At 41.7% G+C, this 21,942-nt stretch overlaps 1 protein-coding gene across 2 annotated transcripts in view; it reads left to right on the forward strand.

Annotated features, from left to right (window-relative positions):
- MAP2K4 (mitogen-activated protein kinase kinase 4) overlaps nt 1-21,942 on the forward strand; it is a 139,753-nt gene that overhangs the window by 26,755 nt on the left and 91,056 nt on the right. For both annotated transcript variants that reach the window (XM_086686051.1, XM_086686052.1), the window contains one exon: nt 11,762-11,864. In XM_086686051.1, coding sequence (XP_086542177.1) covers nt 11,762-11,864 — 103 coding nt within the window. The remainder of the gene's footprint in view (nt 1-11,761; nt 11,865-21,942) is intronic.

Consider the following 21,942-nt stretch of genomic DNA (forward strand, 5'->3'; position numbering starts at 1 on the left):
AACTTAAGTAGAGTGTGGAGGGGTCTGACTGGGAGGCAGAGGTTGCCACATGGCCTACCCATCGGAGAAGAAAGGCTCACTGACCATTCTGAATGGCAAGTTTTGTTGGATTTGATCAACACAGCATTTGTGTCTCACTTGTCTCTGTGGGACCCCTTGTTGATGTGTTGGAAGATTTAAGGCCTAACATAAATGCCCTGTGGATTTGGGTGAGTTTTAGGCATGACGTGGATTTAAAGTGTCTGAGCACCTGGACACGGTGCTGAGTACCTAGAGTAACTAGAAGAATTTGACGTTTTTTGTTTTTTGTTTTTTTTGATTCTATGCGTACTCTATCTTTGTGCATTACCTGTTCCTAGTCTGTGTTTATTTTCTAATTGGGGTATTTGCTCTCAAATCCATCAGGAACTCCCTTATGTCTATGTACTGACCTGCTGTGCTGTAAACCTCCCCCCTTCCTGGCCAGAACTCTCAGCGCCCTAAGAGCAGTAATGCTGTGTGAATGGAATTAGTGCAGGCGCCTAGCAGGTTAGACCTTTCTTGTTAAGAATTGTGATGGGTGATGGTATAAAAGAGAGCTCCGAACCAGCTGGGGACAAATGACAAGCTCAGCATTGTTACACATTCGTCCCCTTCTCCCCTAAACTGGGGGTGGAGGCGTGCTGGCAGGGATGGCTGCCACCTCTTGGGTGTCCGCTCGGAACCTTCTCAAGGTGGGTGTCTAACTGGAATTTCTACCCTTAGATTCCCATGGAGGCTGTGCTTCCCAAATCTGTGGAGTGTGACTTTTGGGGCGAGGGGGCTGTGTTGAATAAGCTTTTCCTGTTTTTTTGGGGGGATTAAAATATTATTGAATTTAGCTTGTACATACACCTTAAAAAAATCTCAAAAGATATCATGTGTGAAATATTACAAGATTTTAGGGGTATGGAAATGTTCAAGTTGGATTAGCAGATATATATATGAAAGTGCCTAGATTTGTGTTTTTAAGGACATTTTATTGTTCTCTAGGCCTCAGTAAATTTGGGTTTAGAGAACAGATTGGTTTCTTTTAGAAAGCTCGGGTGTGAGTAGCAAGGAGATTATAATTGAAACAGAAACAACAAATACTTAGTGTGGAAAAATGGAAACACAGCAAAGTAGAAAAAAATGACCCATAATTCTAGCACCTGGAAGTAATCACCAATCATACTTTTGGAGAAAGACCTGTGTGTGTATTATAAATTTATCATATGCACATATGCTTTACCGAAATAATTTATTAGACACATTACTTATTGCTTGATTAAAAAAAATCTCTTACTATTACTAACATTTACTAATGTCAGTAGTCTTTTATGGTGTGGGTTTTTTGTTTTGTTTTTGTTTTGTTTTTGTTTCTGTTTTTTTCGTTTGTTTGTTTGTTTGTTTGTTTGTTTGTTTGTTTTTGGTGGTGGTGTAGTATTCCTGTTACGGATGTGTCGTAATTTTTCTATCTAGTCTAGCATAAATATTACGATGCTGAATACTTTGCATAATCTTTAACTTCCTAGAGAATGAATTCTTAGGAATGGACTTACTACATTAATCATCAAGGACATTTGGAGATGTTTGCAAGATCTTGCCCTCTAGAAAGTGGACCAGATTATATTCACAGCAGTAATTGGTTCATTTATTTGTCTCTGTTCATCTGTCTACTGAACAGATATTAAGGATCTGTGCATCAGGTGCAGTTCTAGGCAGGGAGGCAGGTGAGAAATAGAATTTCTGTGCTCCTGGAGCTTAAGGTGTCGTGGGGATGGTATACATCACATAATCACAGACTGATGTGAAAGTACAGATGTGGAAAATTCTGAGAAGACTGCCCACTTCTTCATACTCTTATTAACGTTAATATTGGGATTCCTGGAACGCCTGGGTGGCTCAGTCGGTTAAGTGTCCGACTTCGGCTCAGGTCACAATCTCACAGTTCGTGGGTTTTGAGCCCCATGTCAGGCTCTGTGCTGACAGCTCAGAGCCTGGAGCCTGCTTCAGATTCTATCTCCCTCTGTCTCCCCCCGGTTCCCAGTCATACGCTGTCTCTCTGTTTCTCAAAAATAAATAAACATTAAAAAAATTAACATAGGGATTCCTTTTATTTACATGTGGTATTAGAGGCAAAAATTGAATTTTAGTTCTGTGGATAGCTGGAAGAATTTGATGGTTTTTTGGATTCTGTGTGTATTCTCCCTTTTGTTAATTACCTGTTCATATTCTTTGTTTATTTTCTAACTGGGATATTTGCTCTCAAATCCATCAGTCAGTCCCTTATATCTACCCCAACCCTCCCAGCCCCCACAGTGGGTCATTTCAGCTGGGGCTATGTAGTTTAGACAAAAGTACCAAGGTACAAAGTTGTTTTCTTTATCTCCTTAATGAACCTGCGGACCTCACAGGAGCACTCGGGACCATGGGAATCCAGAGCAAGTTCTGCTGGACAGTCTGTTGACTCTACCTGCATGAGTATCTGAAGTCCTGTTTATTTCAATAAAGCCTTGACATTTGTGCTGCATTGGTCATCCTGAATGAGCTGTCTCTCTGGTATTTTTAAAGAGTCTGGACTAATCAGGACTTGGTCAAGTTTAGCCTGAGGAATTGTATTTGTTTGTTGGTAGGAGACATCCGGCTCAGAGTCTGATCAAAGCAGGTGTTGTTGGCTTAAAGCTAGCTCAAAGGTGTGGCTGCACGTAGAAACTCATAATAGTGACATTGTGCATAATTGAGGCAAAATCACTAGTGACCACAGAGGGGCTCATGTCATCAATGTCAGAGTTAATGGTTAGTGGGATCAAGGGACGAAGAATCATCACGGGTCTCTCTAATGTTAGGTTTGGAAGGATGTTAGGGCAGATTGTCTGTTTCATTCCAGGAAACTTGATGGACTCCCCATTTACTGTGGTAGAAAATGAGCTAAAAACATTTTTTTTTTTTAATTGTTGCTTGATCAGCTTTGGGAGCAAGTTGGGGGCTTTTCAGCCTTTACACTCTCCCTGAAGACTTTTGTTAACCAAATAAGGTCTCATAGTAAAATGTAGTCTACAGAAACTAAAATGCTACTTTTGCCTTTGCCTGGAGTCCATAGAATCTGCTAGAAATTGTTATGCCATTGTGTCAGAGCAGTACCCCTCTAGGCACCGATAGAGAAATAGCAGACTTCTCGACATTACAGGCTTTAAAAAAAAAATCTGTCTACCCCAGGAGAGATCCGTGAATCATCTGCCAGAGGTTGGCAAGGTGGAGAGTGAATCGTTTCGGTTCTTTCTTTGGCAACAGAGCCTCTGAGGCCCGAGCTTATCAGATGAGGAAGATGCTTAATGTTGAGGAAGCACTGGTGTTAGTGGTCTCCCACCCACCCTGGTTCAGGACCTTGCCACTGTAAACCTGCACACAGCGGATAATACAAGGTGGGAAACAATGAGTGATGGTTGGCTGACCCTGACCTACACAGTAACTCCTTTGCTCCTGCCAGCCCCCCTCTGAGGAAGGTAGTATCAGCCCCATTTGGCAGGAATGGGCCTGTGGCAGAGAGATGACGTCACCTGCCTGAGAGTGCATAGCCAGTAAGTGGAAGAGCTGAACTCCAAGACTAGGTAGACGGGCTTTACCACTGGTTTTCCTAGTTTCTGGTTGAGCACCACTGGGATGCTGGCTGTGGGTAAGAACAGGGACTTTTATTGGCACAGTAGTTAAAAGGAATCTACAGAGCCAGTTGCATTTCTTTCTTGTTGCTCATACGTTTTCTTGGTTTAAAAGGTATCAGACAAGGGGCGCCTGGGTGGCTCAGTCATTTAAGCGTCCGGCTTCGGCTCGGGTCACGATCTCACGGTTCGTGGGTTTGAGCCCCGCGTCGGGCTCTGTGCTGACAGCTCGGAGCCTGGAACCTGCTTCGGATTCTGTGTCTCCCTCTCTCTGACCCTCCCCTGCTCATGCTCTTTCTCTCTCTGTCAAAAATAAACAAACATTAAGGAAAAAATTTTTAAAAGGTATCAATTTTTCCCAGTTTTTTTCTTTTTTAGAGAATTTAATAATTTAATCAACTTTTCAATTGGGTTTCAGTACTTCTGACTAATCTCACAGTTAGTTGCCGTTTTTTCATCGTTACTCTTTACCAGCCATTGTATTTTTAAGGTACATGAATCCTCCCCGCAGCACCACCAGAGCAGTGAAAACTGTAAGGCACTGTTTTTGTCTTGGTTTTACAGATGTGTAAATGGCTTGACCGCGGAAATAGCCCTGTGTCATCTTTATCAGTATCTCAGTGATAATCATTTAGCCTCTCGCAGAAGTAATTTTCTCCCCTAGTCTGCCATGTAGCCCCCTCCCACCACATTCCTTTTTAATTTTGCTAAGGTGAGAAACAAAGCAGTCTTTGTGGGTAGGTCAGCCAGCTGCCTTATCGGTCTTTTTGTCTGTACTACCTGGCACAATAGCTTGTGTATAACCGTGATATTTCTGCACCTATGGCCGTGTGAATTACTACGTTGGACTTCCCCCAAATCCACCTTCCACACAAAAGTGTTGAACTGTGCCAGAAGGGCCTGTTGGCATACATTTGTTTATCTCTTCTACCCAGAACAAGCCACCTTCCAAACCGCTTAGCGGTATGGACGAATAACCGTGTTTTGTGATACCGATGGGAGTTCAGAGTTCTAGGTGAGATTTTGTAAATTTTTGGAACTCGTTCACTCTTACGTACCCAGGGCTGGAGGAGGAGAGGCGCGGTATGGTATTAGCCGACAGTGACTCATTCAGTGCTCAGATTGCTGGAGATTGCAAGACTGGGACATAACGGACGGTTCCGAGTCTAACATCCTTCGTGTCCTGCCCTTCTCTCGAGCTTATCAAAGAAGTTAGGGCCCTCATCACTGTAGTAATTTAGGTGGAAAAGGAAACGAGAGGAAGTCCTTGTTTACCATTTTATTTTCTCGTTTCTGAAATTACTCGAATATAAAGTTGTGTAGTTGGAACCGTGTGTTCCTCATTTTATAGCCAGTGATTACAGATAATTGAACGAGTTACTCCGAATACTCCATTTGGAAATGAGGTATGAAGAGTTAGAGCCAAGGGAGAAATGAGAATTTCAGGCGGTCCTCACCCCTCCGTCCCCTGGCGGGATGCTCTGGGTACTTGTAGGTCAATCGCTCATGTTTTTGAAGGTGTTCTGTGAGCTGATTTGTACATCGTAGTTTCAGTTCTCGCTTTTTCCTCTGCTAGGTTCTGGGAAATCCCTAGTGGTGGCAGTGGGGGTTATTAAGATCTTAAGAGAGACTGATTCTTACTGTTTTTTGTTTTTTGTTTTTTTTTTTTTTTTTTTTTATTCCTACCTAGCTCCTTTGGCTTCTGAGTAGTGGCTTTAAAGAGTAACTGTGACGTTTTCGTGATTCTGTTTGGTAGTCGGGTGGTGGTCCTGCTGGTTTAACCTGAGCTCTGCTATGTGTCTGTATTCAGCTAGTAGGTCTGTGGGTGGAGACTAAGCTCAGTGGGGATGACTGGGCCCTCTGGACCTTGTGCATGTGGATTTCCATCATCAAGGATGATACTTGGGCTGCTTCATGTTTAGACTCGGTCACTTTCCAAGAGGGTGAAAGTGGATGCTGTGGGGCCTCCTAAGGCTTAACTTTGGAAGTCCTACAACAACCCTTTCTGCTATGTTCTTGGGGTCCCCGCGAGTCTGAAATCCAGCCTGATTAGAGAGGCAGGGAATAGTCACATTCTAAAGAGGTGATTCACTGGTGGCTATTTTGATAACAATCTACCACATAACCTGAAGCGATGCATTAATATCACAGCAAAAAAGCTAACTTCTAGATGCATCGCTGGATCCTTCAGTGATCTTTATTGCCACCAACAATGGGAAGTTTTGCTGTTACTATTTCAAATTTGGTGAAATCACACGTCGAAGGTACGTAGATTGACTGCAGTACTTGAGAGATGGTCTCCATTCTTACAGGTTGGGTGGGAAGATTCTGAATCAGAGGAACAGAATCTTGCTTTCCTATGATCGAATAAAAGAAAATAAGCCCACTAGGTTGTATGAGAGGTTAGTGCAATGTTGATAAAAAAAAAATTAATAATTTGAATTCAACAAATATTTGTTGCACTGTTATTTTGTCGTAGTTACCTATTACAGGTGACTTGTAGAATTCAAAGATAAATTAAGCTAGTTAAACATTTAGGACAAAATTGCTCACAATTTGATTATGGGAACAGGCTTGAGAAGGATGGGAGAGAGCGACAGGGTGGACCCCATGTAGACATAGTGTCTCTCTGAGGACAGGCTGGTTCTGACGTTTTGGAAATAGAAATAGTGCTTAGGAAATACTTTTTCCTCATCTGTGGAAGGTCGGGGAAGGATGTTTTGGTGACCTAGATTGCAAAGACTGGTCATCTTGCATAGTTGACTGGTAGACTCTTGGCTGCTCTCGGATAGAATTTTTGACCAAGGTTAAACTCAACTATGGGCCAGCTTAGCCGATTGTGGAAAGTGATGTTAAGGGTTTGTATCACTTGAGAAGTTGGTGGAGTACAGTATTCAGGGATGGCTCCTTTGTCTTCTTGCTTAAGGCCAAGTAAAGTTGAAAGATATCTTCCTTCCACCTTCAAAATTCTGTGAGTTGCTCTGTGGTCAGAACACAAGCCAAACACATTCCTAGGCCTTACTGAGTATGCATATCTGTGGACAAATCCTTGTTCTTCAGAATCATAGCTCGGAATGTTCTTGAAGATCCCATCCTTGCGACTGTGTCTTTCATGAGAAGCGTGAGGAAGAATTTGGATGTCGATGTGGAGAGGTTGTTTGAGGCAGAGCTTTGAAACCAGACCTTCAAAGGGTGGTGCAGAGAGGTCGATCCCCAGTCCTTGGCGAGCCTGAGTGGGACATGAGGCTGTGAGCCACCTGGGTCGGCCAGTGGGCTGGCGGAGATTCTGGGCTTCCCGGTGTGCCAAGCAGGTGTCCTCATTTCCTGTATGAGCCGGCATGAGAAAAGTTGGGCGGTATTACCCTGAGGGGTAGAGCAGTGCCTTGGAAGTATGATGATGGGACGAGGGCACACACTGTCGTCCTTAACGGTCAGGGTGCTTGGTTACAGATGGCAAGAATTTATTCTAGCCAATCTGACCCACATCGGGGTTGTCTGGGGCAATCCGTGTGAAATTTGTTCTCAGACCGATCTAATACGCATTTGAGAGCATTTTCTGTCATCAGCCGCACTGAACTTAGTTTTTAGGTACACAAAGACCGTCTTCGCTCGCAGGAGACTCCTTCCCTGTGAATACTTTAAGATGTTTGATCAATGGCTGTCTTCTCTTCTGCTGTAGATAAAGGGGAGGCTCTGTTTATCTCTGACTGGTTAGGGATGGGGATTATTTGGTGACAGTGTCCCCAAAGGGAGAATTATAATCACAAGTTTATAATCTTTTTTGATCAACTAGTTCAAAGCCTGCTGTACAAATAACTTGATCTCTGTTAGCTTCTAAAAATCTCCACAGGCCATTTGTAGGAAAACTTCCTTCCTTATTCCCTTTACTCCCTGTAGAAGTTGCAGGCTTTTGGAAAAAAAAAAAAAAAAAAAAAAAAAGTCCCTGTTGCTCTAATGTTGCATTTGCGTGTAGTTTTGTCACTAAAAATAACTGGCATAGTGACGGGTTGCCTTTAGGATTTAGGTTTTTGGGGTGAGAAAGAGAAGATAAGGACCAGCCATAATAAAGGTTCTTACTTAGAGAAAGTGCATGGGGGGAAGAGAAGAAATGCTGGGGGAAACAGTGTTCGCGTCCACGAGATAGCCTCTCTGAAGCATCGTAAGAACTGCTTTCCTCCTTTCTGCCTCTCCCCACATCTCGTCTTTGGCTGACTTTCTGGGACTGTCCTTCTCCTCCTCAAAACCGCCCCGTGAGTTCATCTCCAAACGGTCAGCCTTTGGAGAGTGGGAGCCCTGCAGGAGCAGCCCATGCAACTCGATCTTCCCCTACACCCCCTGGCACCGGCTCTAGGCCCTGAGTCACCACCTCCGCTTAGAGAGGCTGTGAACTCTTATAGAATTGTTTAGCGTATTTTGTTGGTGGACGATCAGAACATGTGCTCGGACAGTGTTCAAGACAGTTGCAGATGTGGTGAAGTATGGCGTGTGTTCAGACCTAACCTGTGTAAGTCACGTTGTGTGATGTTTGTGTGCTTGTTCATTTCTGCGGGAAATGGCCTTCAAGACCCCAGTTTATTTTTGCTCAAGTGTGAAAGCAGTGCTGAGGAAGGATGTGTGTGTGTGTGTGTGTGTGTGTGTGTGTGTGTGTGTGTGTAAATATTTACTTTCAAGAAAACAGTTTAAGTTTTAATTGTAGTAATATATTTTGTCTGCCTGCAAAGGTTAGCTGCTGTCCCCTCAAACTGAGCTTTGGAAGAAAGGGCCAGTTTTAGTGTTTTCCTCGGGATGGTTTTCACAATGATTCTTTGTTCTGTTATTGTCCTGAATTTGATCTTAGTGTGTTTTCAGTTTTTCACCCTATAGGGTGGTTCCAGACACAACCACATGACAGGTGGTGTTCAGTTTTTGATTTGGGGGGTTGGTAGGCATTGAGCTCATTCAGAACTTCATTTCTTTTATTTTCTTAAAGTTTATTTACTTTGCGATCGATCTGGGAAAGGGCAGAGAGTGAAGGAGAGAGAGAGAGAATCCCAAGCAGGCTCTGCACTGCCAGTGTGGATCCCGATGTGGGGCTCGAACTCACAAACGGTGAGATCATGACCTGAGCTTAACTGACTGAGCCACCCATGTGCCCCCAGAGCTTAATTTAAATTCCTGAAACTTTGTTCTATAAAGTAACATTCATAGGTTTCAGGGATTGATTAGGACCTGGTGTCTTTTTGTTTGTTTGTTTTTTAATTCTTCTTTCAGTGTTTATTTTTGAGAGAGAGAGAGAGAGAGAGAGGTGGGGAGGGGCAGAGAGAGAGAGGGAGACACAGAATCAGGAACGGGCTCCAGGCTCTGAGCTGTCAGCACAAAGCCCGACGTGGGGTTCGAACCCATGAACCGCGAAATCATGACCTGAGCTGAAGTCGGACGATTAACCGACTGAGTCCCCCAGGCATCCCATGGACCTGACATCTTTGAAGGCCTCCATTTTCACTGCAGTCCACCTGTGGCCCCCAAATACTTACATCTTCTCCGTGTGCGGACGATACTCTTGGTGCTCCGGCTTCCCCCAGAGCCTTAGGTCACAGCATCAGCTCGAATCCAGATCTTACCTAGACACCACCAGTTCATCAACCCCCAGTCTCATCAGAATCATCCAAATCAGGTATGGGTGAGGCAGAGTATGATCCGTTGTGACACAAGATTCCTCTCCATCCGCGAACCTAGAAGCAAGAAGACAAGTGACCTTGTCAGGCATTGGATCGCATTTCTAGAGATACCCATTCAAAATGGGAGGACACTGAAGGAAAAAAGGAAACGCAGTCCCAAGCAGTTTCAAAATCCAGCAGAGCAAATTCCGTTAGGGTTCAAGGCCCGGGGATAGCCCTCTGCCTTTAGATAATTCCTAAAGACAGATTTCCAAGAAGTAAAAGAGCCTGTTCATTAAAGACTTTTTCTTGTATGTTGCTGAACATTTCATCAGAAACAATTCTATCACTTTATTTTTTTTTACCAGCAATGTGTGATACTAGTGATTCTTCTACCTGGTCACGTTAACCCATTATCATTGGGGGGAAAAATAGGTGTATATATAAACGAGACCTAAGTTTTGCCAGTTTCACATGAACAAAATTTTTAACTGTTTTTGGTGTTAGTGAGTGCCTTTCATAATTTGTTCTCAGTTTTGCTTTACTGAGCAAAACTTTACTTTTTCATACCCTTGCCAATTTTTCTATTTTTCTTGACTTGTGTGATGTCTTTATGTATATTTAGAGTTTCCTGTTTTGTATTGCAAGGATTTTCCCCAGATTTCCCTTAAATTTTTTTAAGTTTTTTTTTGTAGTATATGGAATTTGCTTTTTAATACAGCCAAACCTGCCGATTTTCATAGAGAACCTTTTGCAATTATAGAGAACCCCTTCTCTACTGGCTTTCAAATGAAACTGAATTTAAAATAAATGTTTGGCACCTGAATGGGCAAGTTACGTGGAAAATTCATGTTGTACCATGCTTACTTCTTTTTTTTTTTTAATGTTTTATTTATTTTTGACAGAGAGAGAGAGAGAGAGAGAGAGAGACAGAGCATGAACGGGGGAGGGGCAGAGAGAGAGGGAGACACAGAATCCGAAGCAGGCTCCAGGCTCTGAGCCATCAGTACAGAGCCCAATGCAGGGCTTGAACCCACAGACTGAGTTCATGACCTGAGCCGAAGTCGGACGCTCAACTGACTGAGCCACCTAGGCGCCCCCCATGCTTACTTCTGAACATGATGTGTCTGGGCTTCTTGGGAATTCACGTTATCCTGTAGTAAAGCCTGTCTCCCAGAGCTGATCCAGGAGCCACGGCCAGGAGCTCTCTGCTCTTGTCCTGCAGTCCCGACCAGCTAGTGTGGCACCCTGAAACTTACAACTGTCATCAGAAACACCAGGCTGAGTAGATGGAGCCCCTTCATACATCTTCGGAACCCATACATCTTCTGAAGGGGTGGGAAAGGGTTTGGATTGTAGACGTGTTGTTTGAGAAGGTAGATACATGCATAACAAACCAGGAAGTGTGTATGCTGGAAAAGGTATCTTTAGTATCTACGGGAAGCTAAGATGTGTTGCAAATGCTTAACAAACCTGACTTTGTTACAGAGTTGCCATTCGGTAGAATCCCAGAGAAATGATCTTGTAAGCTTTATTGACATAGAGAGGAATATGGTCAGTGAGTATAGCATGTTACAAAACATATTGTGGTCTGATTTTAATGGTAGAGAAAAAAAATGGGTGTCTATGTACAGAAAATAGTTTCCAAGAGACAATGATTATTTGGGGATAATTGGACTTATATATAATATATATTTAAAAAACCCCATATGTTCTGTAGGTGTATACATAATATTATGTATATTTTTCTTTATCTTTTCTGACTTATGTATAATATATGTTTTTAAAAACTCATATATTCTGTAGGTATATAAATAATACTCTGTGTATTTTTCTCTTCTTTATCTTTCTGAAATTTTTGGCTTTTCTATACTGGACATGTTTTGTTGGCATAATGTAAAACATTGGTACCTTACCTCCCCTTTCCCTAACCCCAAAGAAATGTCCCCAGATAAATAATTATTTGAAATACCAGTGTATTGAACTTGAAGTTGACCGTGCCATGATGTTTTTTTAGCTTGTAATGGTTGCAGAATGCTTGAGATTCTTCGCTCGGTCATTTATGCTATGTTTGAGGGAAAACCATTAAACTATGGCATCGAAGTGTAACCCTGGAAAGGTGGTAATACTTTAGGATTTTTCAATATATTTGCTGAGGTAAATGATTTTTGTAGTGGTATTTTCATTTGCAAAAGTGTTAGCGTCTCTGAACAATATAAACTTGAAACACTGAACGTTGTTTTCTATTGTATTGAAGCATAACGGATGATTTGTAGTTAGTAACAACTTTAGGTCATTTTTATTTACTGTTTCTTAATTCTGAGAAATTCTTTGTTGCCTTTCAAAATATTATATTAACTGTATGTTAAAACACATTTTTCTGCTTTTTGGTATGAATTTCTTATGCCCTCAGAGTGGTATCTCTTTTATAGTGCTTGAAACTTTTACTTTTTATTTGTTATTTCTTAGGTAAACGCAAAGCACTGAAGTTGAATTTTGCAAATCCACCTTTCAAATCTACAGCAAGGTTTACTCTGAATCCCAATCCTACAGGAGTTCAAAACCCACACATGTGAGTATTCTGGTAATCAACTAAAAGGCTCAGCTAAAGCAAAGGTTTTAATGTTACTGTATTTTATGAATTTTCCCAAGTTGAGGGGTTGGTATTTTCATTATTTTATGGGCCATTTGAAATACTACTATTTGAACTTAAGTAGAAAATTATTGATTCTGTAGTCTGAACTAGATAAGCATAATTTTCCTTGTTAAAGTTTAAACTTGAAGGGAAAAATAGCTGAAGATCCAGATGCCTTGAGATCGTTACCATTTTTCTCTTTCTGAACTGAGACTATCGTTTAGACCTTTCCCTCTGGATTTCCATTTAAATTGTAAGTGGTACTTAGGAAACATAACTCTTACCTCTAGATCTGTACAAATCGTCCCTGCTTACTGGGTGACAAAATAGAGTCCCATTCTATTTTATTATGATGAACTAAATTCCTGTAAGATTTTCATGTCACAGTAAATTGAAAGAATGTGTGCCCGTCAGTGTACAGGTGTCAGTGAATATTTTTAAAATTTATTCCCTACATGTATATTTTTCCCTAAATATTTTTATTAAAATGAAAAAATGATATTTTAGCATCACTGAAAGTCACCGAGTGTATTAGAAACATCTGTTAATTTAAAATACCTCCAGAATAATATTTACAGACACCTTTGAATTGAAGTGAAGTGATGTATTAAATAATGATGCCTCCCCCTTTTCCCCCCCAAGACCTATCATGAGTATGAAGGGTCAAAGCCAGTGGCTTCACGTTCATAAAATTAATTTTTCCTAGTTCCGGGATTGAGAACGATAAAGCAAGCAAATGGCAGAAGGTATGGTTTAAAAAGCAGTCAGAATATAGTATCTGCAGTTTTTAATCATTCCTTAACAATTTTTATTCAAACCTTGTTAGACTACAAATTGATTCATACTTCCCAAAAAAGCACATTTATGGCTACTTTCTTTCCTTTTGATGTCTGGCAGGCATCGGATTTGCAAACAGTAACGAACTGGTAGGAGGTACAGTGTCTTGAAATAGGAATGCTAAAAACTATTTTGTTATTTTTAAACCATCAGAGTATAGAAGGGGGCTGTGTGTGTGTGTGTGTGTGTGTGTGTGTGTGTGTGTGTGTTCGTTCTTAGGTTTTCACCTGTGACTTTAAACCAATGAAAACTAGAGTGACAGCAGTTCATTTGACTGGGAATAGGTCTGCTAATTTTATTAGACTGGTGTCCCTAACGAGATTTCTTGTCAGAGCTCAGTTTAGCGTCCCAGCCTTTTTACCTCCTCGAAAACATCCAGTGGGGGTTATATTGAGGAAGGAAACTCTTAGTACCTCTTAATTACTCAGAACTCTGGCAGCAAGGAAACATTTTTAAAAGAACCTCCTTCCTCATTTCCTAGAATTTCTGGTGAAAGCTAGTACAAAACTAATTCTTGAACATGGTCCATTTCTATTACCTTGGTTGCTAGCTGAACTACGTAGTTGAAGTCTGCGAAAGAGGATATATAGTAATCGCCCAACTTGACAGGTCCTCCCCCTCCCCCTCCTTTTTTTTCAAAGCCCCCTTGGACACACAGAAAAACACCCTGACTTACACTTAGAACTGCAAAAACATTTACATACTTGTAGTCTCATCCTTTGAGAGTTTCATGTATTGGGAATTCATGGACAAAATCATGTGTGTGTGTGTGTGTGTGTGTGTGTACGGTAAACAGGGTGAAAAAAGAAGCTTTCTTCCAAAATTTGGGTCCATCATTTTTTTTTATTTAAACCTACCACTTTATAATATCCTTATAACCAGCTAGGTTTCTTATCCCTTGTCTCATCCCAGCAGGTGTTAAAAGTTTGAGAGGACATGGTAATAAGCATTCTTATTCTATAAATCAGAAGTGTTTATTCTATTTAATGATAGAATCTTAAGATTTTGGTTCTGGGGTGTAAACATTTTAGACCCAGACCTTGTTTTAATTTTCTTACTGCGCTGGTCTGTTATTATGTGGATGAGGAACAGGTGAAACTACTAGCATTGATATTGGTCAAAGACCATCCTTTCAACCTGTTTATTGTTTTGCAAAAGAGAGAGAGAAAGCATGTGAGCAGAGGAGGGGCACAGAGAGAGGGACGCGTGGGATCCGAAGCAGGCTCCAGGCTCTGAGCTGTCAGCACAGAGCCGGACGCGGGGCTCGAACTCACAAACCGCAAGATCATGACCTGAACCAAAGTTGGACGCTTAACCGACTGAGCCACCCAGACTCCCCTTAAGACCATTGTTTCAGTATGTAGGGCAAGTTATGTCTTCTGACTCCCTACACCCTTCCATAAGGGGATCCTTCTGTGCTCTTTCTCTGGGTTGTGCACCATCGGGCACTAAAGAACCACTGTTGGTTACTTGCAGTGTGGGGATTTGAGAAAGCTACCTCTGTGCCATTTATATGTGTTACCTCCTTCTAAAATTTGCTTGAACTCTTTTTTTTCCCCTTTAACTTTAGTTATAGATATAAATAGAAAACTTGCTCTTGAATTTAGGAAAAGATAAGGTGAAGTATAAGCAACTAATGAAGTTGAGAGATGTAGCTCCCAGGAGCTACTCTCACATCCATCTGGCATGTAAGATTTAAAATTTTAAAACTGTGTCCTTATTTTCTGGGAACCAACAGTTCAAATAAAATTCTAAGAAATAACAGTTGGCTGTAGAGATTCAAGAAATGAGGCATAAAGTAATACAGATTGAGTGTCAAATGAATGGTGCAGGAGGGGATAAGATCACTTTCGGATAAACAACTTGGTGAAACCTTTCACAAAGAAGCAAGATTTGAATTGGGTTTTGAAAGATGGGCAGAGAAGGGAGAATGACATTCTGGTGAGTGTAAGTACAGATAAGTTTTGGGGACTGTGTGTAGTCTGTTTAATTATAGCACAGATGTTACTTGTAGATTACCTAGTTCTATCACTGGAAACTTTTAGCATTTTTTTCCTTTATTCTTGCTGTTCTATAGTTATATGAAGATCTATCTAGGTCTGGATCATCTTTCTGTGCATGGAGGAACCATTTTATTTAGTTCAGGTATCTGTTTCTGAGAAAATTTCTGCTTTTGTTTTGATCAATTCCTTCATGTATTTCCTAGTCTCCTGTTGTTTGGATGTTGGACCTTTTGAATTTCCTGGGTCTTTGATTTTTCTTTCATGTGTTTTTTATCTTTTTGTTTTCTTTTTCTGTATCCTAGATTTCCCTTATTTACTGATCCTTCTATGAAATTTTCTATTTTGGCATTTGATTTTAATTTCCATGAGTGGATTGTGGCTTCTTCTTTGTATCTTACTCTTTTTTTCTTTAATGTTTTATTTATTTTTGAGAGAGAGAGAGAGAGAGAACATGAACGGGGGACGGTCAGAGAGAGGGAGACACAGCATCTGAAGCAGGCTTCAGGTTCTGAGCTGTCAGCACAGAGTCCGATGCGGGGCTCGATCCCACGAACCGTGAGATCATGACCTAAGCCGAAGTTGGATGCTTAAACGACTGAGCCATCTTTAGTATCTTATTCTTAATTTATCTGGAATTAAAAAAAAATTTTTTTTAACATTTATTTATTATTGAGAGACAGAGAGAGATAGAGCATGAGCATGGGAGGGGCAGAGAGCGGAGGAGACACAGAATCTGAAGCAGGCTTCAGGCTTGGAACTATTGGCACAGAGCCTGACATGGGGCTCGAACCCACAAACCATGAGATCATGACCTGAGTCGAAGTCGGACGCTTAACCGACTGAGCCACCCAGGCACACCTACTTTATCTGGAATTTTAAGGTTCTTTTCTGTCCTCTTGGCAATCCATTTCTTCAGGGTGTCAGTTTTATTTTCCTTTGTCTTTCTTCTTTGTGTTCGTTTATTTACATGTGTCTTGTAATTCTTGGTTGTCCATTGATAGTTGAGAGTGAGGAAATTAGAAGGCTGATGGGTCACTCTGATACAGGTGAGTATTCTGTGAATGGTCTGAGAACTGGCTGTCAGGCCAGGAATATTCAGATGCCAGAGTGAGTAGAGCCAACATTCACCATTAGAGGCCTTTTTCTCCTCAGATAGCATGTTTATTTTCTTTAAAGACATGCTTTCTTCCCATTTGGGGGGGGTGGGGGAGGTAGAGAGAAAAGGAGGAACCAACTGGACCTTTCTTTCAGAAAGAATTTTAATGAAATTTTCTGCTTCTAGGCATTCATACCTTCCAACTTTGGATCCTCTCTATGATTCTTTTGGGACTATTGTTTATTTCTCCTCTCTGCTGAGTGTTTCCCTCCCAATGTGTTACAGGTGGTAGTTTTCTCTATTACTGTTCCTCCCCCACAAGGAAAGTCGTCGTCGTCGTCTTCTTCTTCTTCTTCTTCTTCTTCTTCTTCTTCTTCTTCTTCTTTTTTTAAGATTTTACTTTTCAGTAATCTGAAACATGGGGCTCAAACTCACAGCCCTGAGATCAAGGGTTGCACACTCTACTGACTGAGCCAGCCAGGCGCCCCTATTACTGTTTTTTTTTTTAACCCCTTATTATGGAAAGTTACAAGCATATCTAGAAGTAGAGAGTTATAGATGAATCTGTATGTATTTATCTGTATGACAAATACATAGAAGTTTTAGTGGTTAATGTGGCCAATATTGTTTTTATCTATTTCTCCACCTTCCTTATTTTTAACCAAACCTCAGATGTTATTCTATCTATAAGTATTTCAAGATGTACTTCTTTTTTTAAAAATTCTTTTGGAACGTTTTTAATTATTTTTGAGAGAGAGCACAAGTGGGAAAGGGACAGAGAGAGAGGGAGACACAGAATCCAAAGCAGGCTCCAGGCTCCAGGCTCCGAGCTGTCAGCACAGAGCCCGACACAGGGCTCGAACTCACAGACCGTGAGATCATGACCTGAGCCAAAGTCGGACGCTCAACCGACTGAGCCACCCAGGTGCCCTAAAGGAATCCTTTATAAAAGCACAGTCACAATACCATTATTACATTCAGTAGAATAAATCTTTAATATCATCATGTAAGTGAATTACTTCATCATTTTTTTTTAAAAATACTTTGAAGCAGGATCTAAACAAGGTCCTGTACTACAATTGACTGATGTCTTTGAAACTAGAGTCCCTTCTTTTAGAGGTGATTAGTTTTGCTTTGTCTACACATTTGTGTCTGCTTTCAGACCTTCAGAAATTTGCTGGAATCTCTCAGTATCTTCATCGTTTATTTCCTTTTTTTTAAATTGTACTTTTCTTGTGCGTCCTTTGAGAGTGAGGAGAAACCTGAACAGGAGGTGTAGGTTTTTCCCCCTCTGATACCCCACGGTGTTCTTATAAATGTGGCAGGCTTGTGCTACAGTCATGTTCTGTATATAAATCGGACACGAACAACAGTAGATATTCTCCTGTGAGGTCTCTGCTTCCATCGCACTGAGTAATGTGTGAGTGCTCGTCGAGCACAGAACCACTGAGAATGCACCAAATACAATTGTTTTCCTGAAAGAACAGCCCTTTTATCCTCACAACATATCAGAATTGTACAAGAAGAAACACTAGCTCAAAAGAATACATATTAGAAATAATGCCGAGTACAGATATATTTGAGGGCTTGAGCTAAGCGGTTCGAAACCATATATTCCACGTTTAAAAGAATCTCTTTGTTGAGACCAAGAAGGTCTCTGGGATCTCATTTATTTTTATGACATTTGAATGTTAAAAGGCTCAGTTTGTGCTATGGGACACTAGGAGTCGTTTGAAAGAAGTTTTAAAGCTAGTTAATAGCTAGTGGTGTTTGTCATTTCATGGTAAACCTACTCAGTAGAGCTTTACAGTAAAGCATAGAATAGCAATTAGAAATTATGTAGCCGTGGGGGTACTTGGGTGGCTCAGTCAGTTGAGCGTCCAACTTCAGCTCAGGTCATGATCTTGCCGTTCATGAGTTTGAGCCCCATATTGGGCTCACTGCTGTCAGCCTGTCAGCGCAGAGCCCTCTTTGGATCCTTGGTCTCCCTCTCTCTACCTGTCCCCTGCTTACGCTCTCCCCACAATAAATAAATAATAAAAAATAAATCATCTAGCCACTGTTGCTGGTTAAATTGTGGAAACTTTGTCTTTTAAACTTTATTATTTTGGATTAACCATTTTAGTTAATGTTGGAAGACCTGGTTTCTATCCTTACATCATCATTATCCCTGTGACCCTGAATGTGTCATGTGGCACTCTGATCGCAATTCAGGTGTTGAATTCGCATAGCGACTTCCATTCTTGTACATGGTAAATTGGGGCAGGGAGGGTAAGAATTCACCCAGGTGTGTGCTTTCTTCAAATCAGAGGTTATGAAAAAGCCCGGGGGGCTAAGTGTGTGTGAGTTGGGAGAGGTCTCTGTAGTCTTGCCTGTCCTTTCTCCAAAACAGTCCCTGGGACATCTCTGCTCAGCTCCTAAGTGTGAAAACCACGAGTCTACACGAGCTGCAAAGTTTTCTCCCATCTCTGACATTTTTTGATGCAGGCCTAGTAACTTCTGTGCTGGAGTACTTTCACAAAATGGCAGTCGTGGTAGAAATATTTATAGCTACAAACTAGTACTCCAAAATTTAAAACACCAGTGTATTAAATATGATGGGATCTTTTAATTTTTGGCTGGTTTAGATTTACTGCTGGAAACTTTTTCTTTCTGACTCCCCGTGCCAAATATACATAACATGCAATTTAGCATCTTAACCATTTCCAAATGTGCAGCTCAGGGGCATTAAGTATATTCACATTTTTGTGCAGGCATCACTGCCATCCATCTCCAGGACTCGATTTCATCTTCTCAATTGAAACTGTGTTCATTAAACGCTAACTCCACGTTTCTCCTCCTGCCCGCCTTGGTTCTACTTTGTCTCTAAATTTGGTCACTCTAGGTACCTCATATAAGTAGAGTTATGATACAATATTTGTTCTTTTGTGTCTGGCTTATTTCACTCAACATAATATCTTCACACTCTATCCATGTTATGTGTGTCAGAATCCCCCCCCCCCCCCCCGGCCCCTTTTTAAAGTTTTATTTATTTTGAGAGAGAAAGAGAACATGAGCGGGGAAGGAGAAGAGAGAGAGAGAGAGAGACAGAGAGAGAGAGAGAGAGAGAGAGAGAGAGAGAGAGAGAGAGAGAATGAATCCCAAGCAGGCTCTGAGCCATTAGGACAGAGCCCAATGCGGGGCTCGAACTCATGAACCGTGAGTTCATGACCTGAGCCAAAACCAAGAGTCACACGCTTAACCAACTGAGCCACCCAGGCGCCCCAGAATTTCCTTTTCAAGGCTGAATAGTGTTGTATTTATATACGGCATTTTGTTTATCCGTTCATACAGATGGACATGTAGGCATTTCTACCTTTTGACTCTAGTAAATAATCCTGTCGTGTGAGATTGTCTTCTAGAACTTGCATTATTGTACTTCTTAAAGTTCAGAGGCATGCAATCTATTCCTCAGTCCCACATCCTACCTCGGTGCACCTGATGGTTGTGGCACATTTCCTAAAGTTAGTGTTTCACGGGAGATGTGATTTTCAACTGAGCATAGTGGTCATAGCTGTGGTTGGACTGATTCTCTGTGTGTCGCCCCCCCCCCCCCCCCCCCCCACCTGGAGATTCACTAGTATAATTTTCCTCAAGCTGGATGTGTATAGCTAAGATATTGAAGTTAGTTCTGGAATATTCATTTAAAGAAATTAATAGTAAATGTGCTGACTTGCTTGTTTACTAAAGATGAATTTAGTTTTGGCATTTTCAAGCATCTTGTTTCTTGAATCAGAGACTTAGGCATACATTGAAAGGTGTCCCTGGTTTTTTTTAACCTATAGAGCTGTAGAACTGTGTTCTTTAAAGAAATGCCTAGGTTTTTTGTTTTTTGTTTTTTGTGTTTTTTGTCTTGCTTTGTTTTTTGTTTTGCTTTTCCTGAGCTTTCCAACTGTTTCTGATAAGGCAGCAAGACTGGGTTCCGATTCAGTTCAGAGTGTTATAGAGGTCCTTTGCCTTCGTGTTACGGGCATGTTTCTGGAAACTTACCTATGAATAAGGAATTAAACTGCTTAAAGGAAACATCCTATCTTTTCAGAGTGTTCTTTTTTATTATTACTTACCACTGAGTGTGATTACATTACTGATCTTGAGCAGATTCGTTTTCCTCAGAATTAATAATTGCCTCATTTAATGGTTCACCGTGAATCTCCTCTCAACGTGAAAGAGTAGATGATCACTCAGTGTTTTTCTTTTTTCTTTTTTTTTTTTCTTTCTTTTTAAGAGTTGTCTATCATCCCTAATCTTGCTGTAATCTGGAGTGGTTGCATGTTAGGCCTGCTTCATGGCTGTCGGCAGTGGTTTGTGAATGCCTGTATTACTCTCCTGATCAAAATCTGATTTTGATTCCCTGTCTTTGGGAGTCATGTCCTTCCTCCCCCCCTTCCCTATCTCTCTCTCTCTCTCTCTCTCTCTCTCTCTCTCTTTCTTTCAGAGGTGTATTTTTTTTAGTGCTTATTTATTTTGAGAGAGAGAGAGAGAGTGAGGAGGGGAGGGGCAGAGAGACAGGGAGACAGAGAATCCCAAGTGGGCTCTGTGCTGTCAGCTCAGAGCCCGATGTAGGGCACAGTCCCACAAGCCTGGGATCATGACCTGAGCCGAAATTAAGAGTCAGATGCTCAACCAACTGAGCCACCCAGCTGCCCCTCTTTCCCTTCCCTTCCCTTCCCTTCCCTTCCCTTCCCTTCCCTTCCCTTCCCTTCCCTTCCCTTCCCTTCCCTCTCTTCTCTTTTTCTCTTTCCTTTTCCTTTTCTTTCTCTTTCTCTTTCTTTCATTGTGATTTAGTTTCCCTCCATTTTGAGGGAGTATATCTTCCAACAGCTTCCTGAGATAAGTGTTCTTTCTTAGTAAGTAGGGTTTTGGGGTCTTTGCATGTCTGAAAATGCCTTTATCTCACCCTCCTGCTAGATTAATAGCTTTGTCGGTCTTAGGATTCTGGGGTAGAAATTGTTCTTCAGAGTTGGAAGGTGCTGCTCCAGGCTTCCGGACTTGCAGGGTTACTGTTAAGAACCTATGTGCCATGACGGTTCTGAGCTTCAGAATGTGACCTGGTTTTTCCTTTGTGGGTGACCACAGAGTGGGCTTTTCCCCCAGTGTCTCAGATCTCACTTTTCTGCTTTGGTTTTATTTTTCTTTTCTCTTCTTCCTTCCTTCTTTCCTTCCACTGAGCTCTTGGTGTGGTCTCTCTGTTTTTTTTTTTTTTTAAGTCTATTTATTTATTTTGAGAGAGAGAGTGAGAGCCAGAGAGAGCGACAGGGGTGATGCCTAGGTTTACCGAAAGGATACGGACGAACAGCCAGATGAAGACATACCCAGGGAGAGGTCTGGAAGGGTTGCAGGCACCAGAGTTCCTGAGGAGCTGGTGTACATCTCCTCTCCTTCCTGGGGTGCACGTGTTCACCGGCCTGAAAGCCCTTGGAACCCCTTCCTGTTGGGATTTTGTGGCGACTTTGTCACACAGGTGAGATGAATCAGGGACTCTGTTTCCAGCCCGTCTCTGCTCTCTGGAGGATGGGCGCTGGGCCTGAGAATTCTAAACTTCTAATCCCGGCTTGGGATTTCTGGTGACCAGTCCCTCCCAGGAGCCATGCAATGTCCTCTATGCTGCTAGTGTTCATATCATTTAGGAGATGACAAGGGTTTTAAAACTTTTTTTTTTAATGTTTTCATTTTTGAGAGACAGAGGCAGACAGCACGAGTGGGGGAGGGGAACAGAGAGAGAAGGAGGCACAGAATTCGAAGCAGGCTCCAGGCTCCCAGCTGTCAGCACGGAGCCTGACGCGGGGCTCGAACCCACAAACCGCGAGATCATGACCGGAGCCAAACTCAGACGCTTAAATGACTGAGCCACTCAGGTGCCCCTGAAATTACAAGCGTTCGAGAAGCTTTGTGCCAGGAGCTGGGAGTGGAGACCAAGATATATTTCTTCTGTTATCTTACGTTATTACATACCCACCAGAATGGATACAATTTGAAAGGCCACACAGTATATTAACAAGTACGTATGACCAGAATTCTCATATGTTATGGGGGAAGTAGA

This window comes from Puma concolor, chromosome E1 (genome assembly GCF_028749965.1).
Source record: "Puma concolor isolate L17-30 chromosome E1, mPumCon1.1.hap2, whole genome shotgun sequence".
Taxonomy (NCBI): Eukaryota; Metazoa; Chordata; class Mammalia; order Carnivora; family Felidae; genus Puma; species Puma concolor.